General features: G+C 35.6%; 1 protein-coding gene across 1 annotated transcript in view; it reads left to right on the forward strand.

Annotated features, from left to right (window-relative positions):
• The window catches only part of LOC118742255 (ryanodine receptor), a gene marked incomplete at its 3' end in the record, with an annotated part of 525,243 nt that overhangs the window by 70,878 nt on the left and 429,296 nt on the right, over nt 1–25,069 (forward strand). Inside the window, 3 exon segments of the mRNA XM_036474193.1 lie at nt 22,699–22,776; nt 22,895–23,083; nt 23,155–23,354. Of these exon segments, the coding sequence (XP_036330086.1) occupies nt 22,699–22,776; nt 22,895–23,083; nt 23,155–23,354 (467 nt within the window).

A 25,069-nucleotide genomic window follows, 5' to 3' on the forward strand; every position in this document is an offset into this window, starting at 1 on the left:
AGTGCTTGATTTGAAAAACAAGTGCATGGCATAACTGCTGTAATGAACATCAACAATATCACAGTATTGTTTATGCAAAAATCACTTAGCATATGTATGTATGTAATTTGCTTAGCGATGTAAATTTCTATTAGTTTTATTCCAAATTTGCACAGATACACACTAGGGTGGTCAAAAAGTAAAGTCGGAATTTTAATGCTCTAACCCCTAGGATTGTTTAGCGAAAAACATTATACCCTTGTTTTTTAATTTGAAATCAAAAAATATTTTGAGATCGCTGAAAGCGCTCAAAGTTTTCTATGTATTTTCTATGGAAAAAAACAAGTCTTCGTAGAGATGGCATGGAATTATTGAAAATCAATATTTTGCGATCGGAAAACAATAGCCGATTGTTTATTTAACCATTTTCTATGATTTTGCCTTTTTTATAGGTTTTTAGGTCTTAAAAATCCGTTCCCTGCTGATTACTGTCTGTGTTTCTGTAAATTACCGTTATATGGCAGATGGGCGTGGTTATTGTCCTTTTTCAAACAGATTTCATAGCTAGACCCTATCCAAGCCTCGTACCGAGTATGGTAAGGATTGGTGAAGCGGCTACGGAGATACAGCATTTCATCATAAGTGGGCGGGGTCATGCCCATTTCAAAAAAATTTAATAACAGTATTTTTTACTACCATTCTACCTCACATACTAATTTTCAACAATTTGCATCTAATATTTACTGAAATATCGCAGTTTTTGCATTTTTCGAAAATACCGTAATATGGGAAGTGGGCTTACAGTCTGATTTCGCCCATTTTAAATACCAACCTACCTTGGATAAAGGGCAACCTACATACCAAATTTCGGTAAGATATCTCAATTTTTGCTCGAGTTATTGTGTACACGGGCAGACGGACGGACAGACAGACATAACTTCTCCTCTCATTCTGATCATTTATGCATACATTTCTCCGTATCTATCTCGATTCGCTTTGGCTGTTACAAACAACCGTTATGCGAACAAAGTTAATATACCCTTGTGCACAAGTGCGCTCGGGTATAAAAATTAACGTGGTTTATAATCAAGCAGACGGTTATACTATACTCAAATTGTCGAGTTAAACATATTAAATGGGCTTGAACCAGTTAAATGAACAAAACATGTTCATAAACAAGTAAAATTGCATGCAATTGTTGTTGGAAAATTGAACCAGTTAAATCATTTGAAAACCAGCGCAGAGTTGTATCAGAAATCTTTTTGCTTCAGCCAATCAGAAAGAGCCAAAATTTTTTATTTGGCACGCCAACGTTCAAAAAATATATATTCTTAAAAATATTAAAAATTAGAATCCACAAAATCACATTTGTCAATTCTGCATCGAAGAGATACTTACTGTCAAACACATCATTACAAGCATGGTTGCCACTCGCCAACATTTTTTTTCTACCAAAATCTCTTAAGAAAAGTTACCAAAAGTTACCAAATCTTCAATACCAAAATCTTCCCTTCTTCACTCCGAAAAAAAATATACTTAATAACACTGCTATATTTCATAACAAATATGTATTTACTTACAGCCTGGTTCTGTGCACTTAATAAATTCAATATTTTTATATTGGTCAATTCTTGATTATTTATCAAGAACTCCCAGTTCTAGCACAGAAGTTTAAATCTATTTTCTTGATAAATTATCAAGATTGAAAATTCTATTGACAATTATAGTAATTTTTTTTATTAGAAAATATTTTTCTATCAATTAATTACTGCATGTACCGTTATTCTCATTTTCATGGTGTTTCCGACAGGGTAGGAGTATGATGTAATGTGGAACGTTTTTCCATTATCCCTTTTTAAATTTGGTTTGGAGACAAACCGGTTTCGGCGTTGTGTAATTTTTCGTTCGGCATGTGCCGATACTTGGACCTGCGGCTCACGGAATAATAGCACCGGCACACAAAAAAAAGTGGCGGGTGCTTTCAACCGTCCCTTTGACTCGTGCAAAATTTCGAGTAAATTGCGAAAATTGCTAATTTGTTTGCTATTTTTTCGGTTTTTCATAATTTACTGTACGTCGAAATATATGGCGGTAGGTGTCGAAATACATGTCGGTAGATGGGTCTGGTAAAAAGCACGCGACATTTTTTTTCCGGAATAATCAAAAGTCAGTAGTGCTGCCACTGAAACTCGAAGGGTTTTTATAATTACGCACATTCAAAACATAATTCATTTCTTTCTAGTAATGCAAATAGATGTTTAGTTGCAAAAGTTACCAAAATGAAATAAAAGTGACCAAACCATTTAAAAGTTCCCAATTTTGATAGAAAGTTACCAATTGTGGCAATCATGATTACAAGCTGTGTAGCGTTACATTCAATAAGACAATCAACATCAAACCGAACAATAGAAGAACTTCTACTGAAGTAACTAAACGAAGAAAACATGAAAAGATTTATATACTTCACAAACAAAATTAAATTGTATTGTGAAATATAATGTAGTATTAATATTACTACCGAAAATACGTAAAGCTGATGGCGTTATCGCTAGTGCTTTATATATATGGTTGCCAGACGTACTGATTTTATTCATTTCTTCAATCAGTAAGCCAATGTCCTGATTTTTGAAAATTTGTACTGATTTGTACTGAATTTTCAATTCAAACAATATACTTTATGAAACAAATAATTTAATTATAGTTGAAATGTTTCAAATGATGTTTGATGGGCCCAAGAAATTAATACAACAAGAATATCAATAGTTTTATGGGCATATCGCTGGGTCGTTACGTACCAGTTGCGATAATATGATGAGCTTAAATTATTTAAAAATAAGGCTGAAGTTTTTTTGTCGAGTGTTGTTAGTTATCTCGAAAAAATCTTTCAGTTTAATAACAGCAAATTTGAATATTCGAATGGCTTTTGCCTATAACTTAAGCTGCCTTTAGATGGGGCGATTTTTTGGGAGGCGATAATCGCCTGCAAAAGTTGACTTTCTGTCTACTTTGAGGCAAGCGATTTTTTAATCCCCATTTACACGAACGATTTTTCTTGAGCAATATTGAATCGCCTAAAAAATCGCCTCATGTAAATTCAGCTTTACAATTATTTTTTCTCACTTTACTGACATTGTAAAAGAGTTTTGCTTACAAGACATAGAGTTAGCAAATTCTTATGGTCTGATTATAGCAACTTAACGTAACTTACAGCTATCTCTCAAAAAATTCTGTTAAATGGGTGTTGCTTATAATTGAACAGCAGAAACTTAACGTAACTTAATGCCACGTGGAAATCTTTTTCATATTGATTCTCTAAGTTCTACGTTCTGTTAAGTTAAGTTGCAATAATCAGGCTTTTAGTCTTTCCATGACGATATATAGAGGAAGTTCTTAAAAAGTAATACTTTTCCACAGTTTGAAAAAATATGTAAAACGAAGCAACTGAGAGGATCTTAAGTATAAGGTTTGCTTCCTTGCGCAAAGAGAGAAACCGGCTTCTAATATAATTTTTGAAACTGAACTTCAAATTAAAAGTAACTTTAAAATTAAATGTATAGAGATCTCTGATTACACTGGTCTACAAGGGTTTTGCGAATAAGACGGGACCTGGTGTTTCCGAACGGATTTTTCGTGCTGAACACGAATCTGGGGTCCAAAACTTCCCATCACGTCACGTTTTCGAGAAAAAAGGAGTCCAGGGAAAATTGATCGCAGAAAGAATTTCATCTTAAACGACCATATAAAATGAATGATGCTAAGGTCTTAACTACATTAAGAGTCGCTGATTACGAATCTGAAGTTAGATTTTAAAAATTCAAAATGGCGGATCCAATATGGCGGACTTAAAAATTTTTATTTAGCGAATTTCAGTTTATTTTTTATATCCACCATATTCGACCCGTCATCTTAAATTTTTAAAATCTAACTGCAGATTCGTAATCAGCGACTTTTAATATAGTTAAAACCTTGGCATTATTAATTTTCTATGATCGTTTAAGATTAAATTCTTTCTGTGATCAATTTTTCCTGCACCCCTAAACACAAATACACCCCCTGCTTTAAGGGTGCACGCGATCAATTCGGCATAGGGCTCATTCGAAAGGGCACGGTTTAGCCTTTAATTTCTGATATATGCAAAATTTGTACCACGTCAGGGTTCAGCTCTATAATTTTTCGAAAATGGCCAAAAACGCTGTTTTTAGGGGTTTCAACCCCTTTTTTCTCGAAAACGTGACGTGATGGGACATTTTTGACCCCGGATTCGTGTTCAGCACGAAAAATCCGTTCAGAAACACCAGGTCCCGTCTTATTCGCAGAAAAAAAGTTGAAATTTGTAGACCAGTGTTATTTAACCACTGAAAATGGAAATTATCTCATTAATGCTATTCAAAAATGTCATAAGTATAAAATAACACTGTAGGTAAATTTTAGGGTTTTGAAATATCACAGCTAAACGGGCAAACACGTAAACTTAATTTTGGCCTCTAGATTACGATGGCGTTTTCAGAAAATCCGTATCACGTCAAAATTTGGAGATATGTGTGACTGTATTTTGATATTACCTTAGCTATTTCCGATTATCATGGAAATCGGTTCAGTATAACATATAGGTCCCATACAACGGATTATTCAGATATGTGGTTTTGCGTTAAAACTCATATTTTATTACGTAATATTTTTTTATAATATTAGTTTATATACTAATAATAATAATATAGATTGGCGCTTACACATATGTTAGTGTTTGGCAGAGCTTCTCCTCCGATTTGGGGCGTGCGCCTTGATGTTGTCACATAAAGCGGAGGGACCTACAGTTTTACGCCGACTCCGAACGGCGATTGTATTTTTATGAGAAGCTGTTTTTCATGGCAGAAATACCCTCTGAGTTTTGCCATTCGCAATAAAAATGGTATATTCTGGTGAACGATTTTTACACAGAACGTGTTTAATTAAAGCTCGAACTGCATCCCATGCAACGGCTGCTGTGCCATCAAGAATTTCCAAGAAGCCTTGATCCTTCATTAATCTTCTGATGTTCGGCCCATCCTGAAATAAAAATTATAGGGTTCATAAAGCAAGAGAGAGATATAATATATATATAAATATATGAGCGAAAATCTCTCAAATGGACCGCCCAAAATTGGACGGTCAAGATATTTTCGCATAAATCACTTCATTCGGTTTACAACCACTTGAGAGATTTTCACTCATATACAATCAAAAAACTACCTTCACGAATTTTTTCAACGGAAAGTTTTGGAAAGGTATTATTTATATAGTCAGTAATTCCCATTTCATTCATCAAACCTGCAACATCAATGCAATAAGCCTGAGTGCCATCTTCCGATAACTTGAAATATGGCATAAACGGATCTTGTCAATGTTTGTAGGCCGTTACTTTTACTCATGGTGCTAAAACATTCACGCTTTTCAGTTCTGATGCCAAAATCATTGCGTTGTTATGGGAGAGGTTTAATTTACGCACAATGCTGTTTAGGTGTTCTTGGGATATAAAAGACGGTAAACTGTTTTCAATCGGAATGTAATCAGATCCATCATCAAGTGGTAATGGCGTTACCATAGACTGTTTGTAATCATAGACAGTTGCGAGTTCGGATGGAAGATTTGGAACTTGTAATGCATCACTATGTGCAACAGGTAAATGAGCGCTCGGTAGACCTTTGTAGACGACACAAAACCGATCTATTGAATTAAATATTTATGAGTATATGTACGTACATATATATGCATATATCGATGGCTGAGTGGAAGATCGACCTATCTCAGCTGCCGATTTAAAAACGCCCTATCTGAGCACATTTTTTAATGTATTTTGAGATAGGGCGTTCTTCAACAAAATTCTGAGATAGGATGTTTTTCAATAAAATTCTGAAATAATGCGTTCTTCAATCAAATTCTGAAGTAGGGCGTTGTTGAAAAGTTTTCTGAGATAGGGTGTTTTCGAACTGGCTGTCGAGATAGGTAGATCTTCTACTCAGCCATCGATATACAAATGTTAAATTTGTTTGTTCGGCGGACAAAAACTAAAAAAGTTCAGCACCATTTTTTTTTTTAATTTGGACACCTGCTGCAGACTTTCCAAAGTTGGTTATACTTAGGCGTGGTACCTTCCAAACATACAGAAACTTTTACCTATTTCTTACACTCGGCGATTAAGGTGGTTTTATTTAAACTTTCTTACTTTTTCGATTGAAACCAAATGTATTGTTGGTGCATGCATAACAATTTTCAGCTTCGTGTTTTGTGGGATTTGTCCAAATCATTGGTAAACCGAATGGTAACGAAAATCGTTTTTTTGTCCACCGAAAATTCATCGCACGAAATACGTGCGTGATTTCAAAACGAATTTACCACAAACGAAACAAAACTTGTTTAATTTATTGCAAAGCTTTTTAATTTTTTTCATCTTTAGGAGTTTCCGAAGACAATGATATGATGAATAAAAGTTTTTCGCAAAATTTTTGATGTTTTTTATCAATTAATATGACAGTAATCGCGCGCGTAGATTTTCGGTTTTTGTTTTTTGGTTCCAAACTTATGTGAAATAGACGCGGTATAGACCGCCGCCCTTTTGAAAGCATTACTCAGTCACTTTGACTTTAACGAACAACAGCTTTCACAGTACAAAAAAGGTATTAAAAAGCCATTCGTAAAACAGAAACTGCAAAAATATACCAGAGTGGGATTGAAAAGAACCCAAATTCAGGTCCAAGCGGTGTATAAACTACTATTATAAAAAAGTATTACGAAATAAAATATGAGTTGTAACGCAAAACCACATATCTGAACAATCAGTTGTATGGGAGCTATATGTTATAGTGAACCGATTTCCATGATTTTCAGCAATAGCTAAAGTAATATCAAAATACACCCACGTGCAAAATTTTAGTAAAATAACCTTAAAACTGGGGTAATTTTTAACAAAAAACTTAAAATTTAAGCACCGTTATCTTGAAAACTAGAGCCAATCTGGAAAAATGGAGGACGCCATTGAATTTTAATGATCCCAGTTAAGTAAGATCAGTTATCAAACCCTTTGCCCAGAAAAAAATTCGAAACCTGAGCACAGTGTTTTAAACGACGAAAAATTCACTTTCAGAACTCTAAAATTTCCCCCCTAAATATCTCAAAATTTTGACGTGATACGGATTTTCTGAAAACGCCATCGTAATCTAGAGGCCAAAATTAAGTTTACGTATTTGGCCGTTTAACTGTAATATTTTTGCCTCCCTACTGTGTAATTTATTGGCTCCTGTGTACAATGATGTGTACACTCATGTTAAAATGAATAACATTTTTATTTTTTATGAACTATATTTTAATTATATACCAAAATATTGTTAGAAATAAGTACACTGGCGTTGTAAAGTATTATCTGTTACTTGCTTTCATAATTTCGCTTTGAATAAAAGTGTACTGAAAAGTATTGTTTTTTTAGCATGAAAAAGTCTAACATACAGATTTCCCGCATAAAAAATCTGGCAACCCTATTTATATGTATTGTAATTGTAATTCATTACTGTTTCAATTTTTAAATAAAAAAAAAACTATTTTAAGTCGTAAATTTATGTACCATTTATAAAGGACATTAATTAAAAACCAGTAAAAAGTATAAGTTCGGGCGAAACCGAACTTTATATATCCGGCGCAGGTATCAAATATAGTCGTTTCAACTTTCTCAAAACTACCTAGCAGGGATGTTCTTTCCGATTTCAAACGATTTCGATCATATACTGAGTTAAACTCAATTATATAATTGAACCAAGTTTGGTAGAAATCGATAAAGTGGTTACCGAGATACACCTTTGTAGTCATAAAATGGGCGGTGCCCCGCCCCATTTCCTAAAAGTCTATAGCAGTCTTATTTATTGTTAAGAGATTGTCATAAGTATTAACCGGAGTAAATAAATGTCCTCAGTTTTTGAAATATCAGAGTTTCCGTATTTCTGAAATGTACCGTTATACAAATATACGGGAAGCAGGTGTGATTTTGGTCCAATTTGAATGATTTTAAACGAAGTGCTTTTCCGTACGAAGGTTATTAATTGTACCGCCACGCCCATTATCGGAAAATTTATGTTAATCAAATTTTCTGCTAAGTGGTTTCGCAATCATCGATTTTAAGTGAATTAGCTTTAGTAGTTATTGATTTATCCCAGTTTTCTTGTTTCTCTAAATTATCGTTATATGGTAGATGCGCGTAGTCATTGCCCGATTTCAAAGATTTTCAACAGATATCTTAGGTAGACCCTAAGCAAGGCTCGCACCGAGCTTGGTAAGGATTGTTGAATGGGTTCTGAGATACAGCATTTCATCATAACCGAAATTCTGCTTCACATACCAATTTTCAAAAATTTGCATCCAATATTTACTGATATATAGTAGTTCCTGCATTTTTTGAAAATACCTTTATAAGGGAAGTGGGCGTGGTTACGGTCCGATTTCGCCTATTTTCAATACAAACCTACCTTGGATAAGGTGTAACGTACTTACCAAATTTCGTTAAGATACCTTAATTTTTGCTCGAGTTCTCTTGTGCACGGACAGACGTGTTTATATTTTTTTCTTGATTTTTTTTGGACTTAGCACGTTTTCGTACCACTGCATAACAACAAGTAATGTATTTTTAGTTGTGCTATCTTATGGCATTAAAATCTCAATTTTGAGAACTAAGTCAACGATTCTCATAATAATACGGTATTATTGTTATATTAGTTTTTCTATATAAGCGCGAAACCCTTTTGTATACTAATTTTTTTGCGATATTATGCAGCAATAAACGTACGATTTACAGAGGACATCATTGGAGTCCTTTGTTTAACATTTTGGTGCCTACTGCGAGGACAAACTATACCGAATACTATATACATATATATATTTCGGTATGGCGGAGCTAAACTGGCGTTCGTCTGCCGTAAAATCCATACGCTGTATACATGAAAGGGTACTGGAAGCTGATATTGAGACCCATGATGTGTATCAGCTGGAACATGAGCTAAGATCGCTTGAATCTCATTTCGCGCTATTCGTCGAGAATCACAATCATCTTCTAGGGGAAGCTGCATAGGTGCACATGATATACCATGGGAAATGGTTGAAGAGCTGTACAGCGAAGCATGCAGCAAGTGGAATCGACGCATTGCAACATCCAGAGTGGAGATGAATGCCACTCCTTGTGTAGGAGGGCGCACAGGTCCTACCATGAATCTAGAGGCTTTCAGTCGATTTGAAGCTAGACCCGATAGCTATTCCGGAGTATGATGGAGATATCTGTAACTGACAGGCATTCAGAGATGCTTTTGAAAAACGTGTGCATTGGTCCTCTTACCCTGAAGCGTATAAGTTGGGTAAGCTACGGCAAGCAGTCAGTGCGAGTTGTACCCTTAGTTGGAGGTATATACTCTGTTGGCAAGGTTTATATATAAGAGGTTGCGCAATGCGCAGGTCCGTTATTCTTTTCTCGCAAAATTGGCCGACAACAACAAGCAGCGGAAACAACAAGCAGCGTGAAAAAACATAAAATTGAAATGAAGTGAAGCGATTTCAAACCAATTGTAATCGATAGCTTATTCGAAAATACATTTAAAGTTAATTTTAACCAAATTTTTACTCATACCTGTATGTAGAGAAAGCCACAAAATCGGATTTTCCACTGCGGTAAATTTTTGCGAAATTTTAATTTCAACTCGCTATATCTCAGACGTTTGTGTATCGATTTGCAATTTGTACACAATAAACTAGATACTATTCTAAAGAAGATGAGTCTAACTGCACTTCTAAATATTTATTTAAAACAAAATTACGGATATTTTAACATTTTTATAAAAATTAAGGAGGTGATTTTTACAAATGCAAAAGTTGTGTTATGAAGTGTGAAATTTTTGTTTTGTTTTAATGCAGCATTAAAGATAAATATATACGGATATTTTTGGGAAAGTTTCAGGTTTAGACAACAAGTAGTTCTAAAGTTATAACAATATTATTATGACACCCACGAGCGGTCGCTCGCCTCTAGATGACAAATATTTTTACTGGGCACTTGTACAAGTAATTTTGGAAGTAATATTAAGTGAAATGTTGAAATGCATGAATTTATCAGTGTTATATAACTATTACTAAACTTGACAGACATACTTACATGCATACATACATACATAGGAAATATGCACGTAACTCCATACATAGTCAAAACAGTTATTCGTACAGTGATTGTTTCACAATATTCGCAATGTTTTTAATAATGATTATTCGGTAGTTTTTCACGAAAATATAGTTGATGTTTTAACAAAAACCATACGAATTAAATTTTAAAACTTTTTGCAAAACTTAAAAAATTCTACAAATTTTCATCTATATTTCAAAATTTTGACTCACATTTTTTAGAGAAATATTGCGTTGACATTTGAAATTTTATTTTATCAATGGTGTTGAACGTTTTCTTCCATGCAAAACTACATTTTGCTCATGGAAGCAGATATATAACACCCTTGAGAAACAAATTCTAAAAAATCAAAGGTAATTTAAAGCGGCTTGATGCTTGCGATTTATTAACTGAATGAGCTACAACTCTGCATACAAAATTTGTTCTAAAAACTGTCATTCAAAATTTTGATGAAAATTTGTATAATTTTTTTAAGTTTTGCAAAAAGTTTGAAAATTTCATTTATATGGTTTTTGTTAAAATATAAACAGAATTTTCGTGAAAAATTAACGAAAAATTTAAAACATTGCGAATATTGTGAAAAAATCACTGTACGAATAACTATTTTGACTACACCCAGAAAAAGGTTTAGTTATAATAACCAAGATTTGGTTATAGTGATCAAGTGGCATAGTTGGATATGGCGAAATAAATATATAGTTCACGAAAGTCTGCAATTTACTTAAGACTTCTAGTTGGGACAAATGTATATTTGTTAATAATTACAAAACGACTACCTTGATTGGACAATATTGTTAGTTGAATAAAATCATTGTTGAGCAAATATAAACAATGCTTTGGTTGATACAAGTTTTCAATTAATCTTGTGAACTTGCCGTAGACTTGAATCAGCTAACCGTTTATTATTGGGAAAAAAGTTTCAGTTTGACACAAATAAAAATTTACTCGATGTTTGTTGTGTTTACTTTCTTCTTTTATTTGCATATATTAAGCATAAAAATACGTACATATTTACATAAGTTAGTTATTAAAGTAAATAATACATATGTATATGGTGATAAGAATTTCCTAAAAAACAACGATGAAACAGGAACAGTCGTGCGAAAACCCAGGTCAATATCTGCTGGAAGTATACTGCTTTGCTTTTTCCTTAGCTAAATAGACACTTTCAAATTATAATTCACATGAATTATATATCCACTGAAAAACCCCGGTTGGCATCGAACTTTATATTTTTAATTAAATTTTAAACTATGCGCGCACCGAAACAACCCGCGATGATAGCAAAACTGAAACTGTGCCAAACAAGTATGGGCATGTCATAGCACACATGGCGCAGCGATCGACATGCCATAGCTTACTGAGCGCTCTGGGACCACATGCGTGTTTCACCCATATACGAACAGCGGTAGCGGAGCAATGATTTCCACGCACAATGCAATGGTCGGCATACTAGCGCATTCAAACGATTCAATAAGTGGGACTGTGTGCATTGCTCAGCTGGCGCTCTTTGTATGTGCTCAGAGAGCGCTCAGCATTCTTTAGGGGTGGCTCACAAGCATGAATATGTTCCACTCTCAAACCAAATAACCAAATCGTGGTTGCCTCAACTAAGATTTGGTAACTATGACTAAACCACGTGTTGAAAGAAAGCTTATCTGCATTAGCAGAGCTTAATAACATCCTTTTATGAACCATACGTTAAGTTGAATGGAATTTGTAGAAATATGCTTCAAAGAAATATTTATTAGTATTAACCAAACCCTTCAACTAAATTAACGATTTGTTACAACCTAGATGAATATTAGAAGCTTTAATATATTTAGTTATAATAACCAATCGATGGTAATAGTTCCCAATCCTTGGTAACAGTTCCCAAATATTGTCAAAATTCGGGAACTAAATATCTTTAGTTGTCGAAACTAATCCTTTTTCTCAGTGTATATGTATGGAGTTACGTGCATATTTACTGTATATGTATGTATGTATGTAAGTATGTCTATTAAGTTTCGTAATAGTTATATAACACTGATAAATTCATGCATTTCCACATTTCACTTAATAAATATTACTTCCAAAATTACTTGTACAAGTGCCCACTAAAAATATTTGTCATTTAGAGGAGAGCGACCGCTCGGAGGTGTCATCATAATATTGTTATAACTTTAGAACTACTTGTTGTCTAAACCTGAAACTTTACCAAAAATATCCGCATATATTTGTCTTTAATGCTGCATTAAAATAAAACAAAAATTTTAAACTTCATAACACAACTTTTGCATTTGTAAAAATCACCTCCTTAATTTTTATAAAAATGTTAAAACATCCGCCAATTCGTTTTAAATAAGTACTAAGAAGTGCAGTTAGCCTCATCAAAATAGAATCTATTTTATTGTGTACAAATTTCAAATCAATCGAATCATAAACGTCTGAGATATAGCGAGTTTGAATGCAAATTTCGCAAAAATTGGCCGCTGTGAAAAATCAAGTTTTGTGGCTTTTCGGCATGAAGGCGTGAAAGTAAAAAATCGCCCTGAGACGATATGCGCAGAGAGAGGCAATTTTTATTTCGCGGATTGCACGACCTTCTATGTATAGATCTTGCTCTGTTGGCTATGAGGAGGTGTGGAAGGTTTGAAGGAGCGCTACGACAACAGGAAACAGCTTGCTGAAAATCACGTGTCGCGCTTCCTGAACCTCAAAGTAGCTGCAGAGGAATCATCAAAGATCTTACTAGCTATTGCTGGCATGGCGCATGAGACCTTGCGTGACTTTCGAATTATGGAGATTATTTATTTATTTATTTATTTATTTAGTCTATGGTTTTATAATAACATTACAGACTAGAAGAGTACAACATTATTATAGAACTATTAGAAATAATTCATAAAGCTAGAAATAGGAATTCAAAAGGTTTAGAAAAGCTGTCTTTGGGACTGAAAAGTCTACCTCGACTACATTATTCATGGCCTTAAATTCACGGATGGCACTATCGAGGCATTACTGGCGTATTGCGTTCTAACATTACAACCATAAAATGAAATGAGATTTCTAAGGGATCGCCTGGGGACATTAAATCTTCTTCTCTCTAACAAAACCAGACAATCAACAATACCGTAATAATATTATATGTAAACGAAAGGCACAAGACAGACCTGCGACTTTCTAGGGACTTGAAATTCAAAAGCATGAGACGTGAAGAATATGACGGCACGGGATCTGAGAAGTTCAAACAGCGAAGGGCAAACTTGAGAAAAATTTTTTGAACACGTTTATAGCATTCTGATTATACCGCCTCCAAATAAAAACCGCATATTCGAGATGTGACCGAACAAATGACGAATACAGTGACTTGAATGTTTAAGGATCCGAGAATTTTGAGGCATTGCGTCTTACAAAGCCTAGAACAGAATACGTCTTTGAAGTTACATAGCTAATGTGTTTATTGAAAGAAAGTCGGTCATCAAACACTACGACAAGGTCTTTTATCTCATCTGCATGATTTAGAGCATTAGCCGATATATGATAGCTGGTAAGCAGAGGATTGGAAATTTTAGAGTACGTTAGTTGAAAACACTTACTAATGTTCAAGGAAAGGCGTGACTTCAGACACCACAAATGAAGCTTATCAATATCATCTTGAAGCCTAATTGCATCAGATGTGTTTTTAATTACAGAGAAAACTTTTAAATCGTCCGCATAAAGCAGAAATTTTGCAAAAGAGAAACAGCTACTAATGTCATTGATGAAAAGTATAAAAAGAAGTGGACCTAAGACACTACCCTGTGGCACTCCAGAAGATGGAACGAACGGGCTAGAAGTAGCCCCGTCAATTGAGACAACACACCGTCTGTTACACAAGTACGACTCCAACCAACGCAGAAAATAGCTAATGCAAGCAAGCTTTTGAATTAATTTACTATGTGACACTGTCAAACGCTTTTGAGAAGTCTGTATAAATACAGTCAACTTGAAAACCTAACGAAAAAGACTCGAAACAACATTCACTGAAAACAGCGAGGTTGGAGACAGTAGATCTACCAGCGACAAACCCATGCTGATATGGGCAAATAATAGATTTAACTGCAAAATTCAATTTGCATTGACTGTATGTTCAAAGATTTTCGAAATAGCGGAAAGCTTGGAAATAGGTCTATAATTACGTACGCCACTTCTGTTACCATTTTTAAAAACGGGCATTACCGTCTGTTGAAGCATCGGCTTCAATATGCGTTATTACCCAGACAATATGTATGCTGTCACTGCTTTCACTACCGGCTCGACAGCATGCATACATCACACAGAGTTATACAGTCCACGAACGCGCGCAACCCTTCCTTATCTCTTAGTCTTAAGTGTATATAAACAATAAAGAAAATTGTTAAAATTACGAACTTAAACGCGGATGCTTTATTTTCTGTAGAAGGAGCCATCTCGCGTTTAAACATGGTCCTTCGTCGCCAAATGTGAACCGCGACCAATTATGTACATTTGCATTATGCATGTGAAATCGAAGTGAACCCAAAAAAGACATACATGCATATGTATAACGCACACGATCTTCAAAAGTGACACAACTCAAAAATTTGGAATTTTTGAAATTATGGACTAAAAATATATATACACAAAACTAGAAACTGTCTAAATTCAAAATCAAATGCAAACAAAAATCTGCAATAAAGATATATGCGCCAATTGTACCCGTTTGCATTCAACTTAAAAAATATAAACAATCCACACAATATAAAAAGTATAACAACAAAACTAGGATCAGAAAAGGCCTTTTAACAAAGTGAAGCATCAAACTCGTATTCTGGAAAACAACAGCCACTAACCAATTAACGGATAACCTCACCAACTGCAGCAATTCCCGAATCCAATGGCATAAAATGTCGTAAGGAAGTATTCGCTTTTTTCCGCTTAAACACAAGTAAATACATAAGTCAGAGGCAAAATATCCCTTAACACAATAACACTATTTTTGACTCCTAAAAGAAAACTAATAATATCTATGCTTCTGCAATAGTCTCTTATATGCGCTCTCTATTATGTCAGGTCAGTGAACCCAACTAGGCCTGCTCATAAACAAAATCAAATGCACGTGAGCAGCCATGGGCAGAGAGTTAGCAGGTGTTAAAAGAGCGTAAGCGTCGCGTGTACGTATACAAGCGAGAGCGCAACGATGAGAAGACGACAGCATGCAAAATGAATTAGGCACATTAAACATTTCACTTTTAGCTCACACTTGTTTGCGGTAGTGCCCACCTCTGCACATGAGTATGGACACACGTACAAATATATGTATGTCCATACATATATACACATACCCATGTGTGTAACATATATGTATGTATGTATATAGCAACCCTACAAAAGATGGGACTAATCCGGGATGACTCCGGGAGCAATCGCAAAGGAACATGCGACTTATACCACTTTTGATCTCTTTATATAGAATGAACTGTTCGCTTTTGTTCGCGCATGTTCTATGAAGAGACTAATTGTTCACCTTTATACCCGAACGGGTATAAAAAGCGACTAGTCACTTTTAAAAAATAAAAATAAAAATTTGTGCCAGCTGAGATTCGAACCGGGGTGTTCAGTTTTGTTAGGCGAATACTCTCTCTGCGAGCCAACGCCGCACATGAAATTTCATTGACTAAGTGCGTACATATCATTAAATCCTTAATAGTACCCGTTAGAGATGAATTGTGGACTAATTGATCTCCAATTATACCCATAAGTTGCGACTAATTAATGCTCAATTGTACCCGATTGAGAGTAATCTCGGAATACTCTCTTTAGAGATTAGTCGCACAATTTTTTGCAGAGAATAAACTCATTTCTCATTTTGGCATTTCCCTTTGCTTTCTCGATATCTACATATGTAAATACACATTTCACTCACTGATTAGCTCCAGTTAATCTATGTTTGAGTAGCTAATAAATATTCGGCAGTAAAATAGCAAAAGCAAAATAAGCTAATTGTAGTTCTCGCGCTCTTTTCACGTATGCAGTACCCTTACCCACGATTGAGAGAATACAAAGGTTGCGCCGATCTCGAACCGCTATTCCTCTCTTAACGAATTTGACAGACTCGTTGTTTGCATGACGTCACACTGGTGCAACTTGTTTACGTTTTTCCTTGCAAAATTTTTTCTTCTTCCATTCTTGCTTACGTTTTGGCATTTCTCTCTCGCAATTGCACCAGTGTGACGTCACACAAAAGTTATTCTCAAAAATCCTCTCTGATCGGCGCAATCTTGTATTCTATCATTCTTGACCCTTACCCATAAACAGGCATGGGCAGAGAACGAGCACACGCTCAAAGAGCGTAATCATCGTTTTTACGTATACACGCAAGAGCGTAACGATGAGAACGCGAACGCATGCAAAATTAAGTAGGCACACTAACACATTCTCACCTTTAGCTAACGCTTGTTTGTGGTAGTGCCCACCTCTGCCCATAAACAAACCAGTATGTATGCTCATATGTATATCCGTGCTTGTCACGATCCAGAAAATAAAGGTCGCGCAATTCGCGGACCGCTAACCCTCTCTTCGTCGATTTGACAGTATCCACCCAATCGCTGACGTCATTAAATACTTTTGTTTACATTCACTGTTGCCAACTTTATGCTTTTCGCACCAAATTTAGTGGGTATTCAAAACGCTAAAATTTTTGAGTTTCGTGCATGGTGTGTTTTTGGTGTTTTTGTTTTTAGTTTGAAGACACCAAATTAGAAAATCTTAAAAAACTGGAAGCAAAATTTATAGCAATTGTAAGTGTGGTAAGCCAGTTTACAAAAATTTTAACAAAATCATGGCACAGTGACATAAGCGACTACAAAATATGTGGCAGCACCTTCAATCATGCCAGATGAAATCGACCGTCGTGCAAGAAACATTAATTTTTATTAATTTGAATCGGCATCCTTACAATAAAATTATGTATGTATATAAAGTCCGTAAAATACACCAATATAAATTTCGTGCTTTTTCAAATTCAAAACTTGGCAATACTGCCTTTTGTTCGATGCTTCCTCTTTTTCTTGTCGAGTTCGTCTTGCTCTCTCATTCTGGTATTTCTTGACGTCATGGCCAGTTGCTCTCAGCTTGATTGGCGCAATCTTGTATTCTATCGTTCTTGCGTGCTTGTAGCATGTGCAGGTCAAAAGATCAATCCTCTCTGATCTATGCATTTCTTGCTTTATAGTATGATAATTAGTATGTTCCAATAGCAGTCCGGTTTACAGGATTTAGTCAGAACTTACAGGAAGTCGTTCCTATTGACATAAAACCTGTAAGTGGGAACACTTTTGAGAGAGTAATTGAGCAGCTGTTCCTAATCAGAAGTTACAGGATTTAGTCCGGAGTTTGTTTTCCTGTAAGTTCATGAAAAGTGTCAAACGATCAGCTGATTTACATGTGCAAACAAAAACAGAAAGCGGTGAAAGCAAATAACCTCATATTTGCTATAAAATGGAAGTAAACAAAGAAATATTTGAATATGTATAGATTTTAATAATTATTCAGTGATATTTCGGCCAAATCAGTGTTGTACCAATGACATGTAAACAAACCGACTGACGTTTTTACAGGAAATAGTGCTTCTGCATCTGTTCTCCTTTTACTCTCACTTGAGAGAGTAAAATTGTAGTTTGACAGTTCCACAGGTTTTAGTCCGAAGTTCAAAGGAACAGACTAATTGTAACCACGAGCTCACTTTCGGCAATTTTGGCGCAAATTAATCTCTTGCGCATGTGTATATGCAGATGTGCCTAATTATCATATACTTCCTTTAAATTCACAATTGTCACTTTGAGCACTGAAACTCTAAATGGTAGCCAATTATATACTTCGGCCACAGATCATACATAATTATTTAAGTAGTACATATGTATATATGTATAGATATATATACGTACATACATACACACTCGAATGCCCAAACATATATATACATATTTTTATCCCCCCCTCAATCTCGTGCTGTCGTGAGCACCCTTTGATGCACTTGTTTGCATGCATTTGTACGAGTATACACATGCATACATATGTACATATATCCCAGCTTACGAACATATTAAAACCCAGTTATACTATCTCCGGTATAAGACACAAGGGAAAGCCGCCGAAATCGTCAGAAAATATCCCCTCACAGACGATAATTTTGATCTGGCCTGGGAGGCTCTAAAAGCCCGATTTTAAAATAGGCGCTTACTGGTGGATATTGAAATAAAAACTTTGATGAATTTACCCCGCATCAACTCCGAAAATGCTGAAAATATCATGAATCTCCAAAGCAAAATAAACAACTGTCTTGTCCGCTTTAAATTCACAAAACGTCTCGACAGACAGTTGGGACCCAATTCTTGTAAATATTTGCTCAACGAAGCTCCCTGAAAAAAGTTTATGCCTCTGGGAGCAATCGCTATCATCATCACGAGAGCTACCCTCATGGTCGGAAATGAATAATTTTCTCCCGTCGAGGTTCGAAGTTCTCGAAAGAATAAATATGTTCTTCCCAAAAGCATCTACGAAGAAGTCGGTCCCCAAGAAAAATAATAAAACTCGATCTCCAGAGACAAACACTAAATTTTTGTTTACTTGCTATTTGTGCAAGATCCCACATCCAATAAAAAAATGTCCAAAGTTCAAGACTCTCCGCACTAAAGACTGTAAAGAATTCACAAGAGCACACGATATGTGTGAGAACTGTCTTGCTTACTCCCACAAATTGGTAGAATGTACTTCCCATTTCACATGCATTTATTGCCACAACCGGCACAACTCCCTATTGCATGTGCATCAAAAACAGCACCCCCAAATAACTAAAACTCAAAAGTATGCCGTACGATCAAACACCTTTGATCACCAAAGGCATAAAACTCCGCATTCTCAATCAAAGGATGCGGCCAATCAATGGCCATTCAAAAGCGAAAGCCGTCCAGCATATAAAGGTAAACATGGTCACCCCCGATAAGCTCACCCACTCGATGCTCCAGCCGCGCCATCTCCTGCAACAGCCATCGTTGCCCAACCGAAGCCAATAACTTTTCTGGCAACTGCGCGGGCATATGCTTATGGAGAGGCATTGGTTCAACGCATGGCTCGTATCTTGCGCAATCCGGGATCGCAGCTTAGCCTAATTATAGATCGCAAGACCATTCAGGACTTACTTGTAAGCATACTGTTGCGATGTCGTAGATACCCAGTGGCGATTACCGCTAACATTGAGAAGATGTTCAGGTGGCTTCTAGTTATTTCCGACTTCCATAGAATCATATGGTGAGAGTCACCTGTAGAATATCGGTGTTTATCTTCTGAAGCCCTTACAACGTCGTACCTGCTTTTCAACAGAATGCAGTCGATAACTACAATATAATTCGAGACGAGGAGCAAGCGGCTCTTGCAATCCTGACCTAGATCTATGTTGATGACTTTTTGATAAGCTGTGCGAATTTCAGTGAAAGAATAGAACTCGCGAGGAAAGTAGATGATATTTTATCTGCGGGGAAGTTTAGGCTGAGCAAATAGAATTCAAACAATAATCATGTAACGATGTGTTTGGCGAGTAACGCCTCTATTTCCAATTATACATTCAACTCCGGCTAGATTTCGGTCCTGGGATTTAAATGAGATTCGGTGACTGCTGAGTTGAGCTTGAGCAGACAAGAGACGTTCCCTCCAAGAGAAGAATGCTTAGGAAGGTCGCCCGACTATTGGATCCGCTTCAGTTCCATCCCGCCGTTACTAAGGCCAGTGACCTTCCTGATACGATACCGAGACGTCGACACTTTCGTCAACATGTTGTAAGTGCTCGAGAGTTAGATGACGAAGTATTGATTCTGCTGAAGGGCAACTCAGGTTTGTCATCTTTAAATAAGTTTCTCTCAATAAATCCATTCTTAGATGAGCACCTGATTCTACGTGTTTGAGGTCGACTCCTTAAGGCGGAAATGAGACAGGATTAGCGATTCCCGATGATCTTGCCGAGGTTCCGTCCTCTTAATCCGACAAGCTCATGAGACAACGCGAACACGGTTGCCGTTTTGGTCCAAATGGACCAAATTTGGTCCACTTCTTTTCGTTTGGTCCATTGGTCCAATTCTTTTGAAAATGGTCCATTTCACAAGCCTTTGGTCAGGATTATTATCATGCAATAGTTTCGCGTTTTCAATTTTTTCTATTTAATTGATGAATATTCCGCCCCATGTTGAACATGTTCATCGTCAGTAAAAGTGACGATACGGACATCGTCAGCCATGTTACTGATGCGCTGACGATCGTCGACGATGACGATATTCAGCATAGGGCCGATTGGCAACACCTGCTAAAAGTGTGAACTCGCCTTGCCACATCTTCAAATATGGCATGTATATGGCAATATCGCGGTTTCTTGCTAATTTCAATTACTCGGTGACTAAAGTGGCTGGTAAAAAAATGGAAAGGTAGCTAAACTTAAATCATAGCATTTAGCACATGAAAATAATATTCGATTTCAATCGAAAAGATATTAAACATCTTGAAATTATTACACCACATAAAGTTCTTTCTGATACTGATGTATCAATTTTGCGCTACTCGCCCATTTTCTGGAATCGGTAAAAATGATGCAGACATAATTGAATTTCAATTTCGCAAATTGAGGCTGAGTGAAGGTAAATTCAAAAAATTTACCTATATAGACCGTTTTTGGGATCAAGTAAGTGTGATTAAAGATAGAGTGGGTGAAGCGGCCTTTGGAGAATTGTGTGATTAGTTCATAATATTTTTAATCTACCTCACAGTTCCGCAGCAGCTGAGCGCATCATTAGTAAAATCAAATTTAAAAAACAAATTATAATATAAAACTATAAATAGTATAATGTTAATAATATACAATTTTAATGCACTTTGGATGTTATATAAAAAAAAGTCGATATAAAAACTGAATTGTCATATTTTCTTGATAAAGAGGTATAAACTCCACTCGATTACCCGATGTAATAAAAATTGGTAAATTTTTTAACATTTGGTCCATTTTTTGGTCCGAAAAATAAATTGGAAATGGCAACCGTGAACGCTACATGCAAGAGCACAGCTGACGCTGCTTATACTTCAACGCCGTTTTTGGATTTAAAACGTGAGGCAAGCCGTCAAGTCTTTTGTACACGACTGCATCGTGTGTCGACGCCATCGAGAGGCCATGCTCAAGCGGCAAATGAGTTCGTTACCCGGACGAGTTAAACCTGCAAGACCGTTTGTATCCTCTGGAATGAATTATTGCGGTCCTTTCACTCTACGGATTGGCACAAAACGCTCTCGCACTCGCGTGAAGACATACTTGGCGATTTTTGTATGCATGGCGACTAGAGCCGTTCTCATCGGTGTGGTGGATGATCTGTCTCCGCAAGCGTTCTTCAACGCTTTTACTCCCTTCATCCGTCGGCAGGGTCCTTGCCGCGATTTATGTAGCGATAACAGCACGGCGTTCATGGGTGCGGATGGACTGGCCCAGGAAGACCTGGTGGCGTGGTACAATGAGAACAACCAACGCTCGTAGGCGAGCATGTGAACCCAGTAGAATTTCATCACTTCTTGTGCGCACCACCAGTGTGGTCTCTGGGAGGTTTCGGGTAAATCTGCTAAGCATCATTTGGTTCGCTGCGTGGGTTATCATACAATGTGATACACTCAATTGCGGACCCTGGCCTCGCGTATAGAAGCATGCCTCAATTCCCTTCCGATCACTCCACTGTAGGATGACCCAGAAATGAAGTTTGCACTGAACTCGTGCTTTATTGGTTTCGGCCAACATATAAAATACCACACCGCTTTATGTGTAAATAAGTTTTGTCTTTGTTAGGAAAAGATCTTCTATCTTCCAATTTTTCAGATTTCCAAGTAACGAGGAGCATCGGAAAAATTCGTCATACCGAGCCCTAACCGCTAAAATAATGTAGGTATATATATATATTTTTTTTAATTTGCTTTTTGATGCAGGTGCTCTAAGAGGCATTTATGCATCAAAATTAAATTTTGAAAAAAGCGTGAAAGAAACATCAGACCGTCAAATTTGTGTTTGTTTGTTGAATTCCCTGAACCGGCCCTGTTATGATATGGCACTTCATTCTATGTAGTAGTTTACAAATATACACGTATACTTCTACAATCACAAAAATTTTAATAGGCTGTCTTTCTTTGATTTCGAATGGAAAACTCATTGCGATCAGATTGTACTAGCAATATAGAAGTATTACATATATGACCCTATCTTATTGATAACTATATGTGTATCTACCTTGATATCTCTATTGTTTCTTAGATTCCATTTGCTTTAATATGATATATTTGTAATATGTATTCATTTTTCTATATAAGCGCGAAACCCTTTTGTATAGTCCATTTTTTGCAATATATTATATGCAGCAATAAACGTGCGATTCTTTTGAATTTAATGATTTTATTGCGGAATTTATTATAGAAATAAAAACAGTCACAAAGATAACTGTAAACACATAAATACTTATTATTAAATTTGTAAATTTCAGGGCAAAGGTACTGGATCCGGTCACAGAACTTTGCTTTATGGAAATGCGATACTCTTACGGCATCACAATAGTGATATGGTAAGTAAACGTGTTAATAAGATTTATTGGTTTACTGATCTTAAAATGTAATTATGTTCATATGTATGCAAATATGAAGATTTACACTAATTTAAATAAATTTAATATCTGCTTGCAGTATTTGGCCTGCCTGTCTACCTCTTCTTCGAACGACAAATTGTCTTTCGACGTGGGATTGCAAGAACACAGCCAAGGTGAAGCTTGCTGGTGGACAGTGCATCCAGCAAGTAAACAAAGATCTGAAGGTGAGAAAGTGCGAGTAGGCGATGATTTGATTTTAGTCTCGGTGGCCACAGAACGGTATTTGGTACGTGCATGTTTTTAAGCAATTTATTCTTTTGTCAATAATAATAACTTTATATGTATATGCATCTACAGCACACAACCAAGGAAAACGAACAGTCCATTGTAAATGCCAGTTTTCACGTAACGCATTGGTCAGTACAGCCTTATGGTACCGGTATTTCGCGTGTGAAATATGTCGGATATGTTTTTGGCGGCGATGTCTTGCGCTTTTTTCACGGCGGGGATGAATGTTTAACTATACCGAGTACATGGGGCCGTGAAGCAGGACAAAAGTATGTTGTTGTTGTTTTTTAAAGTAAAACTTCTTTCGCCGCATAAGAGTGATTTTTCACAGTTTCGTCACAGTCGTCCGGGAAAGAGATAAAACATTCGACAAGGAGCAGCATAGTTGCCAACTTGGTGCTTTAAGCACTAGATTTAGTCCTTTTTGCAAATTTAAACGCAAAAGAAAAATGGTTTAGTGCCCAGTGACTTTTTAGTGTTTTTTTTCTGAACACAAATCTATCATATACCATGTTTATATGATGCTTCAAATCGTTCTAAGTCAAACCATGTTATTTGGACACACACATGTAAACTCATTCTTAAATCGAATTGAAACTTTTAACCGTGCATATAACATAAATCACATTTTTGATGCGAGTTAAGGCACTCGGCACATTACGCGTCTAATCAAAGTAGAGTAATCGTTTCGTCATGCCGAAACGAATGCATGACGACTCGACTTCAGTGATGCCACTCACAAATTTTTTTCCGTACCAAAAAACGTACCAAAACGCTTTTGAGAGTGCCAAAAAGATTATTTTGCAGTAATAAAGTACGAATGGTTTTTATTTATTTATTATTTTTCAATACAGAAACAACAAGTTTTAAACATAAATTACCACAAATAAATTCACTTCACTATATTAAGTTTTAACAAAATTATTTAAAGAATTAAAGCTTAAAATCAAACTAAAAGGAACTACACTCACGGAAAAAAATATTGGCACAGAAAACTTTTTGCAATGTACGCAAACTTTTAATTATAATTGTTCCGTTATTTTTTATAAAAATTTAATTAATACTACAACAAAAAACATAAAAATATTATTTCTCTGATCAAATCTCAGGAGAATTCAATATATAATCATGCGAATTTTAATCTTTTTAAGCAGATTATATTTTTTCATGTTTTTTTTTTGTTTTAGGTCAAACTATATTTTCATGGAAAATTACCAGAAAAAAATAAAAATAAAAATGTTTGGACACATTGTAGAAAGTTCTTAGTGCTAATAGTTTTTTCCGTGATTGTCAAAGCCTGCATTTTGGTTTCACTTTATGGGCTTATAGTCTCTTGCAGGAGACCATACATAATGCATTTAATTTTTAACTAATTCTTTACATACCATAATATTATGGATAGTCTTAACTTCTAACTTATTTCTAGGACTTGTTTTAATAAGATTAAGGGACGAAAACTTTCTTTCTGCATCTGCAGAGCTATGCGGCAAAGTTAATAAATTAAAAATAAAATTGGTCAGTTCCGGGAACATTAGCTCGCCCAATCCATTTTTAAAGCTTCCTGCCTTTTGCCAAAAAGAATTAATATCCAAATCGCTTTTCAAATTATGGTCGCTTAACTTACGTAAAGTCCATTGGCTACTGACTTTATCATTATCATCACTTAAATTTTGAAATTTTAAAATGAGATCAAATATAAAGTTATCCCTATCAGACAAAACTTCAAAAGGTGTTATAATTTTTAACAATTCAAGATCTTTTCTATTAAAATCAAACCGCATTTTGACTTGGTCTAATAGCTCAATATAAAATTTTAAAATACTGTCATTTATTTTATTTATTTGCCCAAGTGTTAGATTAGTTTTCGATAACAATATTTCGGCTTTTGATCCTATGAAAATTTTGTCTTTTTGCATATGATTAGAAACATTTTTGTAATCAATATTGACTTCAGGTGGTGTGCCTTTTCTAATAAAATTGCTTA

Source organism: Rhagoletis pomonella, unplaced genomic scaffold (genome assembly GCF_013731165.1).
Source record: "Rhagoletis pomonella isolate Grant_MI unplaced genomic scaffold, Rhpom_1.0 Rhpom_scaffold_00007, whole genome shotgun sequence".
Lineage (NCBI taxonomy): Eukaryota > Metazoa > Arthropoda > Insecta > Diptera > Tephritidae > Rhagoletis > Rhagoletis pomonella.